General features: G+C 43.6%; 1 protein-coding gene across 1 annotated transcript in view; it reads right to left on the bottom strand.

Annotated features, from left to right (window-relative positions):
* Positions 1–22512, bottom strand: part of LOC143930915 (alpha-2-macroglobulin-like protein 1) — a 139133-nt gene that overhangs the window by 62337 nt on the left and 54284 nt on the right. Inside the window, exons 11-15 of the mRNA XM_077455601.1 lie at positions 20301–20459; positions 19838–20068; positions 17839–17905; positions 2125–2270; positions 51–200 (exon numbers count right to left, since the gene is read on the bottom strand). Of these exons, the coding sequence (XP_077311727.1) occupies positions 51–200; positions 2125–2270; positions 17839–17905; positions 19838–20068; positions 20301–20459 (753 nt within the window). The remainder of the gene's footprint in view (positions 1–50; positions 201–2124; positions 2271–17838; positions 17906–19837; positions 20069–20300; positions 20460–22512) is intronic.

The following is a 22512-nucleotide window of genomic DNA, read 5'->3' as shown; positions in this document are numbered from 1 at the left end:
ATGTTTCTGGAGTAATACACAAAGAACACACTGACAACCAACTGGTTTACTTTTTCATTAGTCAGCTCAGCTTCGGGTTTCATTAGCACCACACTCTTGTCCACCACCCTAAGACCACAGAGAGAGCCAGGAGCAGCCTGAACCTGAAGAGACACATCTGATCCTGGGAGGACCTCTTCAGGGGAGAACCCAACAGATACCTGGGGATTAAAATGTAGGACAAAGATAAAGATGGAAATGTCAAAGCTGGAGACAATAATAAAAAGAACACCACATACATTGACCCTCATAGAGGAATTTTGAAAAGTATGAGCAGCTCTTCTGTTAGTTCTTAAATCAATAAAAGTGGTATCACTCTAAATGCAGCGCTGCAGTAATAAATCATACAATAAATTTAAAAAAATCTCTTACAATAAAATTATAAGGCAGAAAATACTGCACTTACACAATAGTGTTAAATTAGAGCAATAATAATAATAAAAAAACCATTATTTTTTAAAACATTATCCAGTTAATCTCATTAAAGGAGATCAACTGGATTGAACAATCCCACCCCCCAAAGGCTATATTATGTAGGCATGTTGATTTTAAAGATGGGAAAGAGAGATGCCCATAACGTAATCCTGTATTTAAAAAAAATGTATTGAGATAGTAGCAATAAAACAAACTCACATTTAGAGTAACAAAACGTGCAGCCAACCAAAAGTGCCAAGCTTTTTTCCTTCTGTCAAATGTGAATGGTATCTAGTGTTCCAATCCCAATGTGTGTTGTCATGTCACGTGACTTCATCAGGGAATTCCCCTGCACGTGTTGTTACGCTAAATGTGAGTTTGCTTTATAGTGGCTATCCCAATAAATTGTTCTATAGTTGCTATCCCAATAAATTGTTCTATAGTTGCTATCCCAATAAATTGTTCTATAGTTGCTATCCCAATAAATTGTTTTAAAATATGGGATTACGCTATGGGCATCTCTCTTTCCCATCTTTAAAATCAACATACCAAGCTTGCGCCAGAAGGGTTTTGGCTTAAGGGCAGCACCAGGATTATATGCAGAGGCTCACAAACTCGGTGTTCGTGGATTGATGTTCATGCTTCTTATTTAAAAAGTGAGTGTATCACTTTTGGGCCTGCTTTCATCCATTTCCCTTTTATTTTATGGAATTATGCTATGAGTTTTATTTATTGTTTTCCTATATGTCATAATTTTCCACTGAGACCAATCAAGAAAGATCAAAACTATCAAAACAAGGAGGGAATCAATGAATGCTGTACCTGTGACCTATCCATGCTGTATACGTTACGGCAGCAAGGTGAGCGGCTTGCAGATACACAGCTGTCACCACTGAAGATTTGTGTCTTTGTTCCAGCATTCATTCGCCGATTTTGGTGGTGGGATTTATTTAGTATACCTGACATGGACTCTTGTTGGATTTGTCACTTATCACTTATTTTTACACAGACTTTTTTATTGGATCATTTTGTTCGCTCTGTCACTTTTTTTTCATGTTTTTTCACCAGGAATTTATCACGTTATTTATGCAGTTATATGTTTGATATATTTGTTGGATATATATACTTTTTATACACATGTATTATTATTAATTTTGCTCCCACAGTACACCCTCTCTAAATTTGCACAGTGCAAATACCACCATTTATTCATTTATTTACCCTTTTTTCTGTTTAGAATCAGATTTACAGGTGTTTGCAACAGTGCCCCCTAGTGTTTATATATTTTTTAGACAGCGCAGGAGTTATTCATTTACACTATTATTATTTATTATTAATTTGTTCGGTTCCATTTGTTTTGATGCAGCGTTCATTATTCCGGATAATTCGTAACTTCAGATAAATTTGTATTCGTCAAGTCCACTAACAGCCAAATTTTAAAGGAAATTCCAATACCTATAATTTCACAGTTAGTTATTATTAGTTCGTTATTTATCATTTCAAATGTTCGTTCTTTGGAATTTTCAGATTTTCTTTCTTATTTTCGGATTTTTGAATTTTCGGATTTTCAAATTTCTGAATTTACGCATTTCCAGGTAAGTAAGACAAAAAAAGTGATCCTTTATTATCACTCTAACTGAGAGAAAGAGAGAGAAAGACCCGTTGACTCACTTTATTTTTGAAACACCTCTGTATTTTGAAAACTGTTGAATCCCAAGCAAGTTCTCCATTTGGTAGTAAGATGTAAACAAATACATGTAGCAATGATGATGTTCCGGGTGTAAGAGAAAGCTTGAAAGCAGTTTCACCTTGTAAGTCTATGAGAGAAATAGTTATAAAGTTAAAGTTTGGTAAGTGTTTTGTCATTCTCAAAAAAAAGCTACTAAAATAAGGGAGGTATTTTATGAAGTCATGCGGTATTTTAGTAGTGAAAGCCTGTGGTTATTTACCATCGACAGTAGCCAGGCTGTAAATAGCTGGTTGTTAGGATGTAGGCAGCTTAACAACCAGTCATTGTCATGGTTGTTAAGGAGCAGGCGGCCATCGCATCCTTAACAACCAATGAGTCATTAGCTGACAGCTGGATGCAAAAAAAAAAAAAATGCAGGCAATGAAAAATTAAGAAACAAAAAACTGTGTGAGGTTTCCCCCAATGGTATGGATTTTAAGGGGTATCCCCACACCAATTTTTAAAAAATGACATGGGGTCCCCCCCAAAAATCCATACCAGACCCATATCCGAGCATGTAGCCCACAGGTCAGGAGAGAGGGGGATGAGTGAGCCCCCCACTCCTGAACCATACCAGGCCACAAAACCTCAACACTGGGGGGTGCTTTGGGACAAGGCCCCCTTTCCCACAACCCTACACCACGGATAAACAAGTGTCCTGGTGTAGATCCATCAACAATCACGATGTCCCCCGCCTTGTGACCTCACCGACCGAGGGCATGCTGGGTCAGTGACTGATAGACTCACCCAGGACAGACTCTCTTGGAGGGGACTGAATGCTAGCCTCTTGCCTAACGACTATGGGCCCTGGCATTTGAGGGAGCTACAAGCATTTAGATGTTCTGTTATGTAATGCAAAAGGACCTTATTAAGGAGGCCTTGATGGTCTGTGCCAGCTTGGGACTCAGTAGACAGATGTATGTGAAAGGAACGCTGGTTGATGAGATCTGGAAAGCTCTGTGTCTCAGGTTGTCTACTAGTCTGGAGGGTCTTTCACCCATTGTTAATTGTGCTAATTAACACACCTATTGTCTGCTAGCAAACTACTTTGGGTTTGTGCTGCAGATGCCCCCCAGAGCCCCCCTTTTTCTTACCTGAACCCGATCGTTCCAGCGATGAGCACAAGCCCAGCAGCTCCAGCCGCTGTCTTGGGTCCTTATTGGATAGATTGATAGCCATTGGCTCCTGCTGCTATCAATCAAATCCTGTGACATGGGAGCCGGGGGGCGGGGCTGAGCCCTGCTGTCTGTCAATGAACGCAGAAGCAGGACTCAGGAAAGTGCCCGCAGAAGTGCCAAAGGGGCCCTGCAAAAAATGAGGATTGGGCCCTTGCACAGAGCAGGTAAGTATAACATGTTTGTTATTTAAAAAAAAAGGAACATTTAAAATCACTTTACGTTTTTTTTAGTGTATTTAAATATGCAAGTCTCCCACCCACTGACTGACAATAGACATGCACAATTTGTTCCCTTCAGAATTAATTTTTTAATGAATTTCGACAAATTTGTTAATTTGAAAATATCCAAATTAAGGAAAACCCGTTTAACAAATTTTTCATAATATTCGTAAATTCTAATATTTTAAAGTTTGTAAATTTGTAAATTCGTAGATACAAAAATTCCAAAATCTGAAAACCCTAAAATTTGAATATCTGAAATAATAACTAAAATAACTTAACTATAATTAGCTATTAAATTATAAGTATTGGAATTTCCTTTCAAATTTGGCTGTTAGTGAACATAACAGATATGCATTTTTCCGAAGTTACGAATTATCGTAAATAACGAATGCCGTATCTAAACGAATGGAGCGTAACGAATAAATAATAATAAATAACAATAATAATAAAAATGTTTTAATATTATTATTATTATCATTTATTATTCATTTATTCCATTTGTTTAGATGCAGCATTTGTTATTTTGGATCATTCGTAATGTTGGATAAATTAGTATTTGTTACGTTCACTAACAGCCAAATTTGAAAGGAAATTCAAATACCATTAATTTAATAGATCGTTTTTGGATTTTCTTTCTTATTTTTGGATTTTCGAATTCTAATTTCTAATTTATGTATTTACAAATTGCGATCATAAAGAATGACCACAAAAAAAAAAAAAAAGAATGAAACGGAAAAGAACACATTTTTCAAAAATGCACGTCTGACCATACTGTCCAAAGGTGTTGGGGGCACTCTACTACTGGAAGTTTGTTACTGAACTGATAACCAGAGGAAAACAGCCTTAAAAAAAAGAACACTAATGCATCTAAAGAAAAACGAATACACCACTAATACAGCTAATAATTGGTAAGCTGAAATCTATCACATTTTTCACAGTGGGTTTAATGCTGCTTTACAACTTGGGAGGAGTCACTCCTGGGTAGTTTTGAGGGTGTCGGCAGTGTAAGGAGGTGACATGTTTTTGCTCACTGCAGGATTGTACCTTGGGGAAAGCCATGTGGGATCAGCGGAGTAGCACCACAGCACATTACCTGTGAAACATGGCAAGTGTGAATCGATCACTCAGTGTTCCAAGACATGGAAGAGATATCTTTGTCTTTCTAATACCAAATGTTTTGGACTGTTACATGTGGTATTGCACTGATCTAATTTCAAGTTGTGGATAGTCTTAACCAGGGCTATCTTTTGGCATGGGCACCCCTAGGCACTGCCCAGAGGCCCCAGGTACATGGGAGACCCCGCTCCCCCTTTCCCCCCTGCATGTGGACAGGAGGTGGTGATCATTAGTGGGCTGTGACATTTCAGGCTGCTGTGGGGATCTTCAGGATGGAAGAGGCCAGTAAATATGTCATTTTCTGGCCCCTTCCTTTTCTAATTTCTTACAATCAGTGATCGATACCACTCAATAACTGCGTTCTATTATAACTGAAGCATAGCAAACTGTGTATACTATGCTTTGATGTAGGAATAAACAGGAGCACATATCTCCTGTTCATTCATTTTTAGTACAGTTGAGGCTGCAGAGAAAGGGAATGTGTTTCCTCAGTCCTTTTTTCGTTTCAAAAAGGAGACTTCAATGGTCTGTTTATACCTCTGATATCGGACCAAAGATCCCCCCCCCCAAAAAAAGCATTGTACCACACCCAATATGTAGCACAATTTATCAAGTTTCTCTGAGGGAATGGGGAACCTGGGGACTTGCTGGACTTTTGGGTACCTATGATGGACTAATCGCTTTTTACGGATTATTGTCAACTATGGACCCCCTTCTGTGGGTGATATGTCATTATGGACTCTGCCTTTAATGGACTGCTTTAAGGACTCCGAGATCCCCCTAACAACACTGTTCCACACCCAATATGTAGCATAATTTAGAACCCCCAACAGCACTGTGCCACGCCCAATATTTAGCATAATTTAGATCCCCCAACAGCACTGTACCACGCCCAATATGTAGCATCATTTAGATCCCCCAAAAGAACGGTGCCACGCCCAATATGTAGCATAATTTAGATTCCCCAACAGCACTGTGCCACACCCAATATGTAGCATAATTTAGATCCCCCAACAGCACTGTGCCACGCCCAATATGTAGCATAATTTAGATCCCCCAACAGCACTGTGCCACACCCAATATGTAGCATCATTTAGATCCCCCAATAGCACTGTGCCACGCCCAATATGTAGCATCATTTAGATCCCCCAACAGCACTGTGCCATGCCCAATATGTAGCATAATTTAGATCCCCCAACAGCATTGTGCCACACCCAATATGTAGCATAATTTAGCCTCTGCCATTTGCCACGGCAAGCTGTATACGCTTCATTTCACAATTTCCCTTGTAGGGGCCCAAGTGAATTACTTTGTCCAGGGGCCCATCATGCTATTAAAATGGCACTGGTTGTAACCTGTTTATTACTGAACACGTTAAAGAAAGTTTAAGCAAAGAAATTCCTGGCCTCATTACAGTGGCAAAAGAGACTGCATTACAGAAAGTGGATATTTGAATTCAATTAAGAGTGAAGGAGAGTTAAAATCTGAAGATTCTGTGTAAACCTGGTTGACTCAGGGACTGTTGATGGTTAAGGGACCGGAATCACCCTCCTGGCAGTGGTAGATACCTCAGGTATCATGGACCTCATGTTTTAGGTTGGATTCTTAGAGCTTGGAACATGGAAGACATAGGTCTATGTGAGAAGGTGGGCATTAGGGTGTAAGTGGGTGCTTCCAATTTGCTAAAAAAAATTTTGATGCTGACGTAAGTTTCTCTGGGTTAAGTCTGCTTTTTTTCTGTTACAACTGTTACAATGTTGTTGTGTGTGCGCTCTGGCTTGCACACAACAATAATAGCAGTGGTGGCCCGTTCTTAAGCGGTGCGGAGGCACCGCCCCCCATAATCCATGTGCCCGGCCCCTAATCTACATGCAGGGCGCCAGACACATTGCTTCCAAGGGTTTTTTGTTATTTTGGAAACACATGATTAGAAACTGAGGCTCTAATTGGCTTCAAAAAAGGGTGCCCACCCAGTTGTGTGACAATAGCAAATTAATATTCTCTATTGTCTTCCTGAATCTCCTCCCGGCCAATCAGGAAGCGGTTCTTAAGACCCAATTGGTTGAGAGGAGAAATTTGCATATTGGCCACCTAGGAGGAAGCCACAGAGGAGGATGAGATGCAGGGTAAGCCGCTGTGGAGGAGGAGATGCAGGAAAGACCCAAAGCTGCCTGCAACCTTGATGGGGTAAGTGAGGGGCTGGTGTGCGAACTAGCAAGTGATGGGAGCACCAGCCGCCATCGTCCAATACAAAGGTATTAACCTTGCTGAGCAAGTTTTCCCAGTAAAACCCTGGGACCCAACGCCCTCTACATGTCATTCCCTATACATAGGGGCTCCATTGCTGGAACACTGCCAAAATGTAGGCTACTGGACTGAGTCCAGCCTAAACTGCTTTAAGGACTTTGCTGCTATTCAGGTATAATTACCCAATGGGCACTAGAGCACCTTTGTACAGGATTATGTGAGAAGTTGCTTTACAAGAACTGTTCCTGTATGTTTGCATTTCCTTAGTAAAAACTGTTCATATTTATATACTCTAAATGCCTGTCCTAAAGTCTCTCTAAGTGGTGAATTACATGCCATAACCAAAAAACAAGGCCTGTATCAAGAAGACTGTTAGTGAAAAGATATACAGTAGATTATATGGCTGTTCCTAGGGACAACCATACTTGTAACATTGTTTAAATCAACCAACCAGCCAGGAAATGGGTGATGATGTGAGAGCAGGTGGGGGTGTGACCGGATGTCAGGGTGAGAGGTTGCGGTGGGCTCAGACCTACCGCTCGCTCCAGAGACTAATGCTGCCGAGGTAGTGTGGAGGAGGAGGAGGGAAGGAGAAGCCGAGCGTTGAGGTGCCGAAACGAGGGGACGCTGCGAAGCTGTGACGCCACCAAAGCGAGAGCAACGGTACAATCGGTTGACCGAACGGCGCAACAGTGGAGGTATGTGGAGGTCGCCACAGGAAGCTCTCCCATAGAGGAACATCGATCCCCACGTAAGAAATCCTGTGAGAGAGGGAACCAAAGCGAAGGGAGGGATTGAGCGTTACCCCCCCCCCCCCCCCGGTGGAAGAGACGTAAGATCCGAAGGTATGACGAGGAAAAGGGGGGTGGAGGAGGCGACCACACATAATGGTTCACAAACATTACGCAGCTCTAAAGATAAGGCTGGTCACTCGTCCGGGCTGACAGACTTTGCTGTTGCTGCCGCCGCTTCTAAACTTGAGCGATATGCCCATACGACTAATCAGACTCCAAACCAAACACCCAAAAAGAACGTGCAAGTCGGAGAGGGGCGGCCGCAGAGTACTGCAGCCGTGCAAACGGTCGGAAGGAAGAGCCAGGGCTTGACGACCGAAATAGAGCCGACAAGTTCAAATAAAGCAATATGTGTGTCAGTCCAGTCGGACACTACGGGTGTAATGGGTGGAATATCGGAAGCACAAGCGTCCGTGAGTAATCTCTCCATAGAGAGGGGGACTGGACGGGACACTGAGACAGGTACAGAAGGAGAAATTTGGGCAAAAGGTAAAGAACCATCACTAAAAGAAATTCTATCTGCGGTGAATACATGTAAATTATCATTGGATGATGTATCAGATCAATTAAAGCAGATAAGAGAAGATGGGTTAAATCTTAAAAATGAAGTACAGAAAACTGCGGCTCGTATATCAGATATGGAGGAGAGAGTCAGCCAGGTGGAGGATGATGTGCTCCCGCTGAAACAGGAGATGCAAATGATGAAGGGCCAGTTAAATTTGTGTATGGCAAAAATGGACAATATGGAAAATATTATACTCAGGAAAAATATCAGAGTTTTAGGTTTACCGGAGAAAAGGCAATGATCTTGTTGAATTTATGGAAATATGGATAAAGGATAAAGTAGGGAGTGAGAAGCTATCAAGATTTTTTGCAATTGAAAGGGCGTATAGAATTCCGTTCAGGATGGTGGAAGGAAGAAGTCATCCTAGACCCATAATCATCCAATTGCTGTCCTATAGAGATAAAGTTGTTATCCTTCAAAGAGCAAGAGAACTGCGTAATCTTGAATATAATGGGATAAAGATTTCATTGTATCCGGATTTTTCCCCAGAGCTGCAAGGACAGAGAGCTAAGTTTATAGAGTGCAAAAAGAAATTGCAGAGTCTTGAAGTGAACTATGCATTGCTTTATCCGGCAAAAGTTGAGGGTATCAGCATTTGGGGAAAACATATTTTTTAATAGTCCAGAAGAAGTTAAATTGTGGTTGGAGGAAAATAAATGTCTGCTGCAACAGAGGGGAATGTTGTAATATGAAAACAGAAAGAAAATGGACATTTTTTTTTCTTTTTTTTTTTTTCCTTCTTTTTTTGGACTAGGAGGGAATGCCCCCATATTGCTCTGTTTGTCTCCTTCCCTTTCTCCTTCCCCCCTTCCCTTTTTTTTTTTTTTCCCTCGGCAGTAATGTGGACTATTTTTTGTTATAGAAATAAGAGTAATGGGAGTGGGTGGGGAGGGCGAGTAGGTGGGGAGGATATATCACCCTGGGAGGTAAAAACGGTCATGTTGGAAGCCCCTTAGAAGGGCCCCAAGTGGGGCATGGGAGGGTTGGGGAGGGGAAAGAAAAAAGGGATGGGGAGTGTGAATGGATGAATGTTAGTGAGAGAAAGGAGGTTGAAAGGATAGGGAAGGATATAGGTAGGCATGGTAAAGGATTGTTAATTGCACAAAAAATATTTAAGTATAAAGTTGATGTGTGAAACTGCATTAAATATGGTGGTCAGTGAAAAAGGGCACAAGAAAATGAAATTAAGTGAGGCACAAGGAAATAAATTGTCCAATTTATATAAAATGTGTGAAAAATGTGTATAAGAAATATGGTAAATTTGAGATACAAAATATGTGTGGGACTAAAATTTTGGAGCACAGGGAAAAAAGTGAGGGGGAGATCACGTGTGAAAACACAGAGAAAGCACGTAGAATGGAGAATAAAAGTATGATATTGTGATTTAGGTTTTAAATATGGGAGTAAGTAGTAAGGTAGGGAATTTCACTAAAAAGGTTAAAATCTGTTCTTGGAATGTACGGGGGTGAAGGAACAGTTGAAGAGACGTGCGTTATTTTCCATGGGGAATATGGGTAATTATGGGATGCTCTGTTTGCAGGAGACCCACCTGGACCGAGATACAATCAGTGTGCTAAGACACAGGAAATATAGGATACAATATCATTCTACATACACCTCTTATTCAAGGGGAGTGAGTGTCTTAATAGATCCTGGGTCGGGTCTAACCTGCAGGCAGAGCATCATAGATGTTAAAGGGAGATATGTGTTCCTTTTTTGTGGTATAGAAGATAGAGTATGTGTGATCGCAACTGTGTATATCCCACCGCCATTTAATGCAGAAATATTATATGAACTGCTGAAGTTTATAAAGGATAAGCCTGGAATCCCAGTCATAATAGCAGGGGACTTTAATATGATAATGGATCAAAAAATAGATAGGTTCCCACAGAAGGTTGGTAGTAGGGAGGGACCTAATGGGTTGTTATTTCAATTCTGTGAAGAAACAGGTTTTGTGGATATATGGAGAAGGTGGAACCCTTTAAGAAAACAGTATTCTTGTCACTCTAAGACGTACTCCACCTTGTCCAGGATTGATATGGTGCTGTGTAATGAAGAGGCGCTGGGGATGGTGGAGAAGGTGGAGTACGAGCCAAGGGGAATTTCGGACCATTCACCGGTAATGTTTTTAATGACAATAGGGAGAGGATGTAGCAGAAGGGAATGGAAGATAAATCCATTTTGGTTAGAATTAATGGATAACATGGAGGGGGGTTAAAGAAAATCTAAAATAATTTTTGAGCATAAATGTGGGATCTACGTCCCTGGGAATAATGTGGGATACCTTGAAAGCCTTCTTAAGGGGGGAACTAATAAAAAAGATATTGCAGATTAAGAAGAAGGGGTTAGCAAAGGAAATAGAAGCAAAACAAAGGGTAAGGAGGTCAGAAGAGAGGTATATAAGGGCCCCTTCAGAAGAAAGCTCCAAGGAATGGGAGAAAAATCAGGTAGAATATAAAAGACTTATATGGGAGAAAGAGGAGAAGAAAAGGCAGTTCCAGAGGCAGTCCTTCTTTGGCGAAGGGGAACAAGTGGGGAGGGTATTGTCATTGATTGCTAAATCAAATAGTTTGTTCCCAATAATACCGGCGATATTGGACAGGGAGGGAGGTATGAGGAAGTCAACACCTGAAATAGTGGAAGAGTTTAGAAAATATTATGAGGAACTATATAAAGTTTCAAACTCTGAAGTAGAGGGGGAGATGCAGGAATTTTTTGGGAAAATAACATTACCCAGGCTGTCGGAGGAGGATAGGGAGGGCTTGGAAGCACCATTGACCCTGGAGGAGCTGCAAAAAGTAACAGCAGAAATGATAAATCAGAAAGCCCCAGGTCCGGATGGACTGCCGATAGAGATTTATAAAAAATTTGGGGAGATACTTTTACCGGCTCTCCTACAGGTGTTCAATGGGGCTTTTGAAGTGGGGCAGTTGCCGCAATCAATGATGGAGGCCACAGTGGTGGTCCTGGCAAAAGAAGGGAAAAACCAATTGGAGACCGCATCATATAGACCTATATCGTTACTGTGTTCAGATGTTAAAATCTTGGCAAAAGTACTTGCAACAAGGGTAAAAAATATAATATCAAAATTAATACATCAGGACCAAACTGGGTTTATACCAGGGCGGTCCACAAATATGAATGTGAGACGCGCCTATTTAAACATGCAGATTCCTTCAAAAAACAAAGGGAATAGAGCAGTTATGTCCTTAGATGCGAAAAAAGCCTTCGATAGTGTGGAGTGGCATTATTTGAGGAGGGTGTTAGCGGCATTTCAATTTGGTCCGAGATTTATGCAATGGATAAGAGTACTGTATACATGTCCAAGGGCGAAAGTGAGAATAAACGGGGAATGTTCAGAGGGGTTCCATTTGGAGAGGGGGACAAGACAGGGGTGCCCTTTGTCGCCCCTGCTTTTCGCCCTCTCGATGGAGCCTCTGGCTATAGCCTTGAGAGAGGCGCAGGATATCCGGGGGTTTAAAAGAGGGAATGAAGAGGAAAAGGTTGCTTTGTATGCAGACGATGTACTGTTGTTTTTAGGGGACACGGGGCCCTCATTGGTGGCGGCAATGACTCTGATAAAAGAATTCGGGTATTTCTCTGGACTCGAAATTAACTGGGAAAAATCTGCTCTCCTACCAGTGGATCCCCTCGATACCCCATTGCCAGTACAGGTATCCCAAATAGAAATAGTTAAACAAATGAAGTACTTGGGAGTGAATATGACGGCAGACCCAAGGCAGTATATAGCAGGGAATTTAGTTCCACTTATGTCAAAATTAAAGCGTAAAATCAGAATATGGAAGAACCTCCCCTTGTCAGTAGCCGGTAGGTGCAATTTAATTAAGATGGTGTGGATGCCTCAAATATTATATGTTATACAAAATTCACCGGTTTGGATTCCAAAATATTGGTTTAAAAAAATGGAAAGTTTGTTTAGAGAGGTGATATGGAAGAACGGTGTGGCAAGAATTAGTTTACAAGTACTACAGAGACCAAGGGAAATGGGTGGGATGGCACTACCTAATATGAGATACTACTTTCTGGCTGCCCAAATACAGTATATGAGGGGAGGTAATCTAGCAGTAGTGACAGGAAAGGGGGGTGGTCCCCTGGGGAGGGATACCCCACATAATACGGTCGCGGAAGCAGTGGAAGCCGACTCATTTAGGACCAGTTGCCCCACAGTCCAACTGATGGTAAAGTGTTGGGAGGAGGTAAAAGTAATATTGGGGTATAGAGGATATACAGAATTCTCACCAATATGGGAAAATAAAAATTTAGAGGAAATTAAGAAAATGGGGAGATTAGTAGAATGGGATCGGAGGGGTGTACACTTCTTAGCGCAACTATACAGGGACGGGAGACTGAAAACATTTCAGGAACTAAGGGACGAATATGGGTTACCGGCTTATTACCTCCTTAATTATATACAAATTAAACATGCGTTAGAGGCACAATTTAGAGACAGGAAGTTGGAATGGAGTAAGATGCCTGTACTCAGGAGAATTATAAGTTGTAATATATCGAAAGGAGTTATCTCTGAGATCTATAGGTATCTGAAGGGAACAGAACAAGAAGGGATAATAGAGGAGAAAAAAAAAGGTAAAATGGGAAAGAGAGGTGGGCCCAATATCGGTAGAACAGTGGGAAAAGGTTCTGGCATTGGGGGCGAAAGTTTCCTTATCTCCATCACATATTATATCTCAAATGTATTTAATCCATAGGGTATATTACACTCCTCTTAAATTGTTTAGATTTGGGAGTAGACAGGATGCAGAATGCCAAAGGTGTGGAGACCGAAGAGGAGATTTAATACATATGATTTGGCGATGCCCAAGATTATATAGATATTGGGTATTAATAATAGGGGAAATTAATAAAGTGTTTGGGTTATCACTGGAAGTAGAAGCTAAAATCTGTATAATGGGATTGATAGAAGAAGAGGAGGCACGAGGGGATACCCACACAGCTGTTATTAGATGCCTTTTTCAGGGGAGGAAATTAATTGCGTTTAAATGGCAGAGGAGGGAAGCGCCTACAGTAAAGGAATGGATGGAAAGGGTGAAAGATAACATAAAAAAGGAGGAATACATATATAGGAAAAGAGGTAATTATGGGAAGTTTGTTAAAATATGGGGAAAGTGGGGTGAGCAATGAGAAAGGGTGAGTAAGATGTAAGAGTGATGGATGAAGGAGGGAATGAATGAGAGGTGGGGAGGGAGATGGGAGAAGGGAATAAGTAATTTGTTTAAGTTTCATGTTATTTAAAATTTTTGTATAATTGTGAATCGAATATTATTGGCGGAGGGAATGGAAGGGGGAGAGGGCTGATAGGGGGAGGGGGGATGGGAGGGGGTGATAAGGGAAATTTGTTTGTAAGGGGAATTATTGTATGTGATTATTTTGTGGCAATATTTGTGAATTTGAATATAAAGCAAATAAAATAAAAAATTTTAAAGAGTAAAAATAAAAAATGATCCCGTTAAAAAAGGAAATGGGTGATGTAGCATACAGTGATGGTTACTCTGGTAGTGAAAGGGTTTTGTGCTTATCCCCTTTACTAGTAGCTGGTTCCCCACATAATGGGACCAGACCTATGGCACAGCATACTTAAGACCTAGCCTGGGAATCATGGAAGAGATGTAGAAGGGCCCCTGAGAGTGAGAGAGAAAGCAAGCACATATTTACAGAATGAAGTTAATTTCCTGTCTCCATTGATAACTGGACATGTCACTGCTGATTTTGCATGACCGCAAACCCCCACCTAGAACCTAGACAATTAGTGAGTGAAGTTCTTAGTGTCTCCCACTAGGGTGTCTAAGCCCTGCCCACAAAGGGGTTAAAGGACTGGTGGCCACTAAGATGAGAGAGAGTGTGAGAGCTTGCTAGTCACATGTATAGTATTAAGTAACCTTCTTGTATACTTCGGTGTTCCAACACACCAGGTACAGGTCTCTTACACAGCAGTCATAGTGTTGTTTGTGTAGCACCCTCCTAGGTAGCTGCTTAGAAGAGAGTGTCGTTTTTGGTCTTTCTGCTTACCAGGAAGATTGTCAGGTAAACCTAGAGTGCTCTCTGTCTACCAGGGAGCAAGATCTATTGGTTAGGTCTGCTTATTGTGCTCCGGTGCAGCTCAGCTTATCTTAATGTCCCACACTGGTCCAATAAGGAGGCATATTGGACAGTGGGAGGGGACCTGACAAGTGAGGGCCCAGGCATTGTTACAACCCTGGCTATTGGCAGAGGAGAATGCTGCACTGCATGCTGGGATACTGTATAAATACTAAGGGCACATGTGTTCGGGGTCTTTCAGATGGGGAGCGGGGTCCCGGAGTGAGGGGACGGCTGCCCCTCCTCTGTAGAGGTTGCCATGCGGCCTTGAGTAGTAGACCTAAGGGCTTGAAGTCAGAGAGGAGCTGAACCGAGAGGTCCTGCAGAGCTAACTGGAAGGGGGACATCAGAAAGGATCTGATTCTGCCGACTGTGAGTACAGATCTGTGTCTTTGGGCCTAGCCTGTGAGGGCCACCCCTTCAGCTAGAAGAGTCAGTGGATGAGTGTCAGTCAAGGGGATGCTAGAGAGTGTCCTGAAGATAAAGTAGTTGCATCAAGTCTGCTGCTAGTGAGAGCAAGGAGACTTAACCCTTCCATGCATGTGGATGTATGGTAAAAGCAGTGTGTCTACCAGTAGCAGCTGGTACTCAAAAAAAAATAGAAAATTGCAGAAATTTTCAAGCAAACTGAAAAATTCAGAAAAAAACATCAATTGCAGCCTCACTGTGCCCATCATATGCAGTGACTGTGCCCCATAAAATGCAGCCACTGTGCCATCAATTGCAGCTTCTGTGCCCATCATATGCAGCCTGTGCCCATCATACAGCCTCTGTGCCTGTGATATGCAGCCTGTGCCCATCATATGCATCCTGTGCCCATCTTAGGCAGCCTGTGCCCAACATATGCAGCCTATGTGCCCAACATATGCAGCCTGTACCCATCATATGCAGCTTCTGTGCTCATCATATGCAGCTTCTGCCCATCATATGCAGCCTCTGTGCCCATCATATGCAGCCTGTGCCCATCATATGCAGCCTGTGCGCATCATAGGCAGCCTCTGTGCCCATCATATGCAGCCTCTGTGCCCATCATATGCAGCCTCTGTGCCCACAATATGAGGCCTGTGCCATCACATGAAGCATGCTCTCATCATATGTAGCCTGTGCCCGTCATATGCAGCTTCTGTGACCATTATATGCAGCATGTGCCCATCATATGCCCATCATGTGCAGCTTCTGTGCCCATCATATACAGCCTCTGTGCTCATCATATGCAGCCTGTGCCCATCATACAGCCTGTGCCAAATATTTGCAGCTCCTGTGCCAATCATATGCAGCATGTGCCCATCATATGCAGCTTCTGTGCCCATTATATGCAGCCTGTGCCTGACTCTTTGGCCAATCAGGAAAAAGGTCTCACTGACCTGCCTCCTGATTGGCAGGGAGGCACTGTGGTGTAAAAATAGCAAAAAAAAAAATCTCTATGGCCTCACAACAGGGTGGGATCAGGGTGCACTCTCTGCACCCCGAGCCCACCCTTTTTTGAACCCTATTAGAGCCTCAGGCTCTAATCAGGTGCTTAAAAATAAATAAATAAAAAAAACCCCTCCCAGGCTGCAATAGGAGTCCATGTGCCCGGTGTCCTGAAAGGGGCTGGATGCATGGATCGGTAGGTGGTGGCAGGGACTAGGGGGGTGGCGCCCGTGTGCCCACAATACACGGGCCTCCCCTGGTGTCTACTCATCCACAAGTAATCCGGTGAGGCCAAGAGAGAGTTGTCCTTATCTACTGTGACTAGTTAAAGTTGGAGTATCCCACTAATCCCTTCTCCCACCCAAGTTCCACAATAAATATCAAAACCACAAATACCCTGGACTGTTTATTGAGTAACGAGCAAATAGGTGTAAGGGGGGAATAAGTGAAAAACCTCTAACAACTAGCTGCAGGTAATCAGAGGGAGGCCTAAGAAGTCAACACACAGCGAGCCCTATGGGGACAGTGCTACATTTGCAACAGCACTGTCCGTCCCTCCTCTTTCCTTGACCAATCACAGAGTGCTTAGAATTCTGTGAACCCATCCATTCAATAAATGCAAAGCTTTCAGTAAATAGGCAGGGAAGAGAAGAGCAGGCAAAGTGGCTGCTGTGCAAAAGAACTGTATCTCTCTTTTTGGAGTGCTGAAGTATATAGTGAAAGCACTATCTGTGCTTAGTGAACCAGTAGATTGTAAACAAAAGAGAAGGAGATCCAGAAGTTGGCATACACCACCTTGCACGCAACTCCTTGTCTACCCACAGATTTTAAATGACTTATTTTTCGGAGTTCTTCTTTAACCACTTGCTTACTGGGCACTTAAACCCCCCTCCTGCCCGGACCAATTTTCAGCTTTCAGCGCTGATGCACTTTGAATGACAATTGCGCGGCCATACAACACTGTACCCACAAATAGAGCTTTCTTTTGGTGGTATTTAATTACAGCTGGGAGTTTTATTTTTTGCTAAACAAAAAAAAATTAAAAATCATGTTTAATAGTTTGTTATAAAATTTAGCAAAAAGGTTATTTTTCTCCTTCATTGAAGTGCGCTGATGTGGCGGCACTGATAGGCGGCACTGGTGGGCACTGATAGGCATAGTTAAGGTGGCACTAATAGGCACAGATAAGGTGGCACCGATAGGCACAGATAAGGCAGTACTGATGGGCACAGATAAGGCGGCACTGATGGGCAAAGATGGGCACATATAGGATGGCACGGATGGGTGGCACGGATGGGTGGCACGGATGGGTGGCACTAAGGGGCACTGATAGGTACCACTGATAGATGGGACTGATAGGTGGCACTGATAGGTGGCTCTGATAGGTGGCACTGCTGGGCACTGAAGGGCGGCACTGATGGGCACTGGTAGATGACACTGATGGGCACGGATATGTGGCACTGGGGTGTAGCACCGTTGTTGAGGCAGATTGTGGGCACTGATGTGTGGCACTGTGGGCACTGATGGGTGGCACTATGGGCACTGCTGGGTGGCACTGACGGGGGGCACTTATTTATTAATAAGGTGGCACTGGCAGGGGGCAGGTGGGCACTGGCAGGGCTGGCCGTGATCGGGACTGATGTCCCGATCACGGCCGCCGGTGATCGGCTCTTTTTTTTTCTCCTCGCGCTGTCAGCGCGAGGAGGAATAATAGCCGATTACCGGCTCCGTTGTATCGCATGATCAGCTGTCATTGGCTGACAGCTGATCACGTGGTAAGGGGTCGGGATTGACCCCTTGCTCGGATCCGTGATCAGGCGAGTCTCATAGACTCGCCGATCACACAGCGCGCCGCGCACCCCTCAGGGGGCGCGCAGGCCGCTCGTGCACGGGACGACGAAAATAGACGTAGTCCTGGCAAAAGAGGTCCACGCTGTAGCCATCATTTGGCTATAGCGCGGATCTCTAGTGGTTAAACATTTAATTTTTTTCTAACAAAATGCTTTACCTTCATTTCCCTTGGAAATTGGTATTGACACTAATCCAGACTGCTGAGTTGATCCTTTAGAAGTAACCTGAAAATGAATGAAAGGAGCTGAAGTTAAATTCTGCAGCTATCAGTGAGAACTGAAGCTCTAGTTGGCTTAAAAAAAGGGTGGGCCGGGGGCGCAATACTGAATTAAAGCGGGATTCCACCGTTTCTAACGTTTTTTTTTTAAGGCATAGTGAAAATCAATATTATGAAGAAGGCTAACACTTACTACTGTTGTTTCTGGCATCAGCAGCATGCCTTTGTCTCCTCCTAAATGACTTTATAAAACCGTCTCCTGACGGTTTCCATTTTGCCTGTGGGCATGTGAAGCCCACAGGCATCCTCTTCCGGGAGTGTGTGATGCTCAAATACCAGCATGCACCGCCCGATCTATAAAAGATCTCGCGCATGCGCAGTAAGCGCAATATCGAGCGGCGTCAACAGCCATGAAAAAAAAAAAAGGTCCCAGGAGCCCATGCGGCAGACCGGAACGAGTGACCTGCCGATTAAGCCCCGCCCCCGTTCCGCATCGGCTCCTCCCCGTTCCGGAATTCACTGTGGAAGGAAATTTGAAATAGAGAAAAAACTAAAGAAGACAGCTGGAAGGTAAGGGGGTTACCAAGAGTTTAGGGAAGGGGGGATCACATAGCCCTGGGAGTGTATTTTAGGGTGGACCTCCGCTTTAATATTTGTTCACTATTGTTTTTCTGATTCTGCTCCCGGGCCAATCAGGAAGCAGGTCCTGAGACCCGATCGGCCGAGCACAGAAGCGATCCTATTGGGCACCAAGGAGGAGGAGGAGACACCGGGTGAAGCCGCCACCCGCTGCCTCGAGGAAGAGCTGCCCATGACCTAGATGGGGGTAAGTACGGGGCGGATGACCGACCGATCTAACCGATCCCCCCCCCCAAAAAAAATATAGCACCGGCCGCCACTGAGTGAAAAGAGCTGATTGGAAGGAAGGGAAACACCTCCTTTAACACAGCACACAGGAACAAAACAGAACTGAGGTTGTAAATCACTGGAGCTCCCTCCCCCTTGTCACCTCTTTTCTCTAAAGGCCTGTACACACGGTAGCGGAGGAGTCCGGCGAGAAGACCAGCCAAGATGGAAGAAGACCCCCGGAGCTGTGCAATAAATTATTTTTAACCCTTGTGTGTTGTGTTTTATTTACATTCACAGGTGAATGGGTAGGGGTACATTGTACCCCATACTCATTCATATAGGGTGGGGGGCCAGTATCTGGGGAACCCCTTGTTAAAGGGGGCTCCTGGATTCCGATAAGCCCCTCGCCCGCAGACCCCGACAACCAACGGCCAGGGTTTTCGGAAAGAGACCCTTCTCCTCATCAACATGGGGACAAGGTGCTTTGGGGTGGGGGGGTCGCAGGGATGAGGGCTTGGATAAGGGTCTTATATGGACCTTGGGGGGACCCCCACGCCTTTTTTTTGGCGTAAGGCTTCCCCTTTAAGTCCATACCAGGCGATGAGGCCAGCGACATGGCAATCTCGCCGTCGAAGGTGGCGACATTGACTTCCTTCGCTAGTCCTGGCTACCTGGAGACGCGTTCAAAATGAATGGACTTTCCTCCGTGTGCGGGAAAGTGCGTTCATTTCAAAAGTCCAGCGGACTAGCACACACACGCGCCGGACTTGCAGTCCAGCGGACAATTTTTGAGTCAAAACTACTTTCTAAGTCCACTGGACATTTGGGGCAAAAAAAGTCAGCCGGAGCCCACACACAGGCGGATTGTCCGGCAGACTCTGGTCCGCCGGATAGTTTAATCGTGTGTACAAGGCATTAGTGCTCTGGAGTGGACTGAGACAAGTACACGCTATAGAGGGTTGTGCTTTATTCATATTTCATGTCTGAGATTTACAACCACATTAATGGTATTTGTTCAAGTTTATGAAGTACAAAAAAAAAAAATCATACTTGACAATAAGCAATTTAGATGGGAAAAATCAAGGCTTACCAGATACTGCAAATCCAAGTGCTCGGCTTTATTCTCCAGCTCTGTGCGCTTAATGATATAGTCCACCTTGGCCTCATGCTCCCCCTCACATGGAAGAGCCATATGAAAGGAGTGGATTTTCAGAAAACTCTTGCTACGAGAGTAGACAGGATTAAGGTTGAGTTCATCATGACCATATTTTGGTGGAAAAAAATTGTCCACTTGTCGTTGCTCTAATAGGTTTGTTTTAGCCTATAAAAGAAGCAGCAAAAACATATAGATAAAATATTATAACACCATCACCTACTGCCTTACAATGGAATACCCACTAAGTGCAGTACAGCACCTCACATGCTTGTCATAGATCAAGCAGAGGAGAGCTTTGTGGTAGACTCGTCTACCAGTGTTCTCCAGAGCCTGTTCACATGTACCTAAAAGGGTAAAATTATTTTCCAAACCCAGAAGTACTTATTCAAATAGTTACCTCCACTATTACTAGTCCTGTCCAGCTGCTCGTGTTCTCGATTGTGAAGGACACTTGTCCCTTCTCATTGGTCATAAGAGTCTGCTCCTTTTTTCTTGAAACCATGAGGTGCACTGTATGGCCAGCAAGAGGATCACCCAAGGAATCTGTTACAGCAATCTATAGAGGGACATAAATATAGTAATAATACCATTTACCAACATTTTTATGCATCGCTTTATTTATTGTACATTCAATATAATCCGCTCCACTTTGCTCAGTGGGGGAATCGATCCACTGATCCCCGCTGAGCAGGCGGATGACAGGTCCGCCTCTGCCCACTGTGTAGAGATGGACCTGTGTGAGCCCCGCTCTCCTCTCTTGGCGTATCCACTTGGGGTTGGGACCTGTGCCCCTTGTGGGGGGCTTGGGTTGGGCCCGGTGCTCCCCATCCTCTTGGACTTCTGGTGTCTCATGGCGGAAACTTTTCTTGCTATTTAGGATATGAATATACAGTATATCCATATGGTTAGTAAATACCTACATAATGAAATTACGTTATATCAAACATGTTTGTGAAGCTTCTAATTGTATTCCCCTTCCCCCTAATTTTTCCACTGTAGATACTATTGTGTAATTATAACCACATACCCTGAAGAAGAGGAACTACGTAATCTCTAGAAACGGGTTGAAGACTACTCTGATCTCTGATCATTGACAGAGAACTGTGGTTATTCATTTTGCATTGATTATGTTTTTACTGTAACGTCATCAATTGCATTGGTTTAATTTTGCACTACAATTTTTTGGCTTTTAACATTTACAAATAAAACATATTTAGACCTTTTTATTATAAATTCTACTTCTTTGAAGTTTATGCCCTTAAAGTCCCACTAGAGGGTTCTTCTCTAGATTAGTTAACTGGGGATGTGGGCATCTTCTACTAGTCCCTTTCACAGCAATTAGCACATCAAATTCTCACTCTCCTCTATGGGGAGATCAGATGAAAATGGATCGCCTGTTAATTTTCATCCAAACCCATCCGATCAGATCCTCCAGAAGGATGGAAAATAGGGTCACATCCATCTGGATTTTACAGATAGGGGTGAATTGAGGGTCCGATCGGGTCCGCCTGAAAAACTGACAGGTGGACCTGAATGGAAAGCCCATGTGAAAGAGGTCTTACTGAACAAGCTGAGGCTAGAGCCCTATTGGTTACCTTGCACAGCTGTTCCAGATTCTGTCTGTTCTAGTCTTAGTAATTTGCCCCCAGCATACATCATAAAGTTAGAAGGAGGTTGGATTGGTGAAAGTAGTTCTACTGGCTTTGAGAAAGTTGTCTATCTATGAATGTAACTCCATTACATGGGTGGCTAGGTGCTGGTAGCCGAGACATAGTTTTACTGCCCCAACCATTTAACTACTTGCCGACCTCCCGATGCAGTTAGACTGCAGGAAGGTGGCGCGGCTGCGTGAATCGACATACCTGTACATCATTTCGTAAACTAGCCATATAGGCGCACACCGCCGCAGGTCAGAGGGGGATCCAATCGGTGGGCCATTCCCCACAGAGGCAGAATGGGGATCTGCCTATGTAAACAATGAAGATTGCTGTTCTGACAGAGGAAAACATTGAGATCATATCTTCCTGCTAGGCAGAAACACGGATCTCTGTGTGGTTCCAGTCAGTCCATCTCCCACACAGTTAGCCCTTGTACACACGGTCGGAGATTCCGACAACCAAATCCGTAGGATTTTGTCCAGCGGATTTTGTCCAAAACTGTTGCATACACACGGTCGGACAAAGTTGTCAGAAAATCCGACGTGATGACGTTATTTCGTTACGCCGGGACTACGTTCACACTAGTAGCCAATAGCTTTGGTGTAGGAATTTGATCTGAACATGCGTGGCACTTTTTTTCGATCGGAATTCTCTACACATGATCGGAGTATGTCCAATCGGAGCATTTTGTTGGAAAATTTTACCAACAAGTTGGAAAATTGGTCCGTCAGATACTCCGACTGAAACAGTCCGATGTAGATCACACACAGTCGGAATATCCGACAAAACGGTCCGATCGGACACATTCCATCGGAATCTCCGACCGTGTGTACAAGGGCTTAGAAAACACTACCAGGGAAGACACTTGATCGCCCCCAGTGTTAACCCCTTCCCTCGCACTGTCATTAGTACAGTTATGCCCTGTACACACAATCGGACATTCTGACAACA

Source organism: Lithobates pipiens, unplaced genomic scaffold (assembly GCF_037356315.1).
Source record: "Lithobates pipiens isolate NorthernLeopardFrog02 unplaced genomic scaffold, aLitPip1_a1.2 Scaffold_25, whole genome shotgun sequence".
Taxonomy (NCBI): Eukaryota; Metazoa; Chordata; class Amphibia; order Anura; family Ranidae; genus Lithobates; species Lithobates pipiens.
This window is presented reverse-complemented; position numbering and strand designations above follow the sequence as displayed.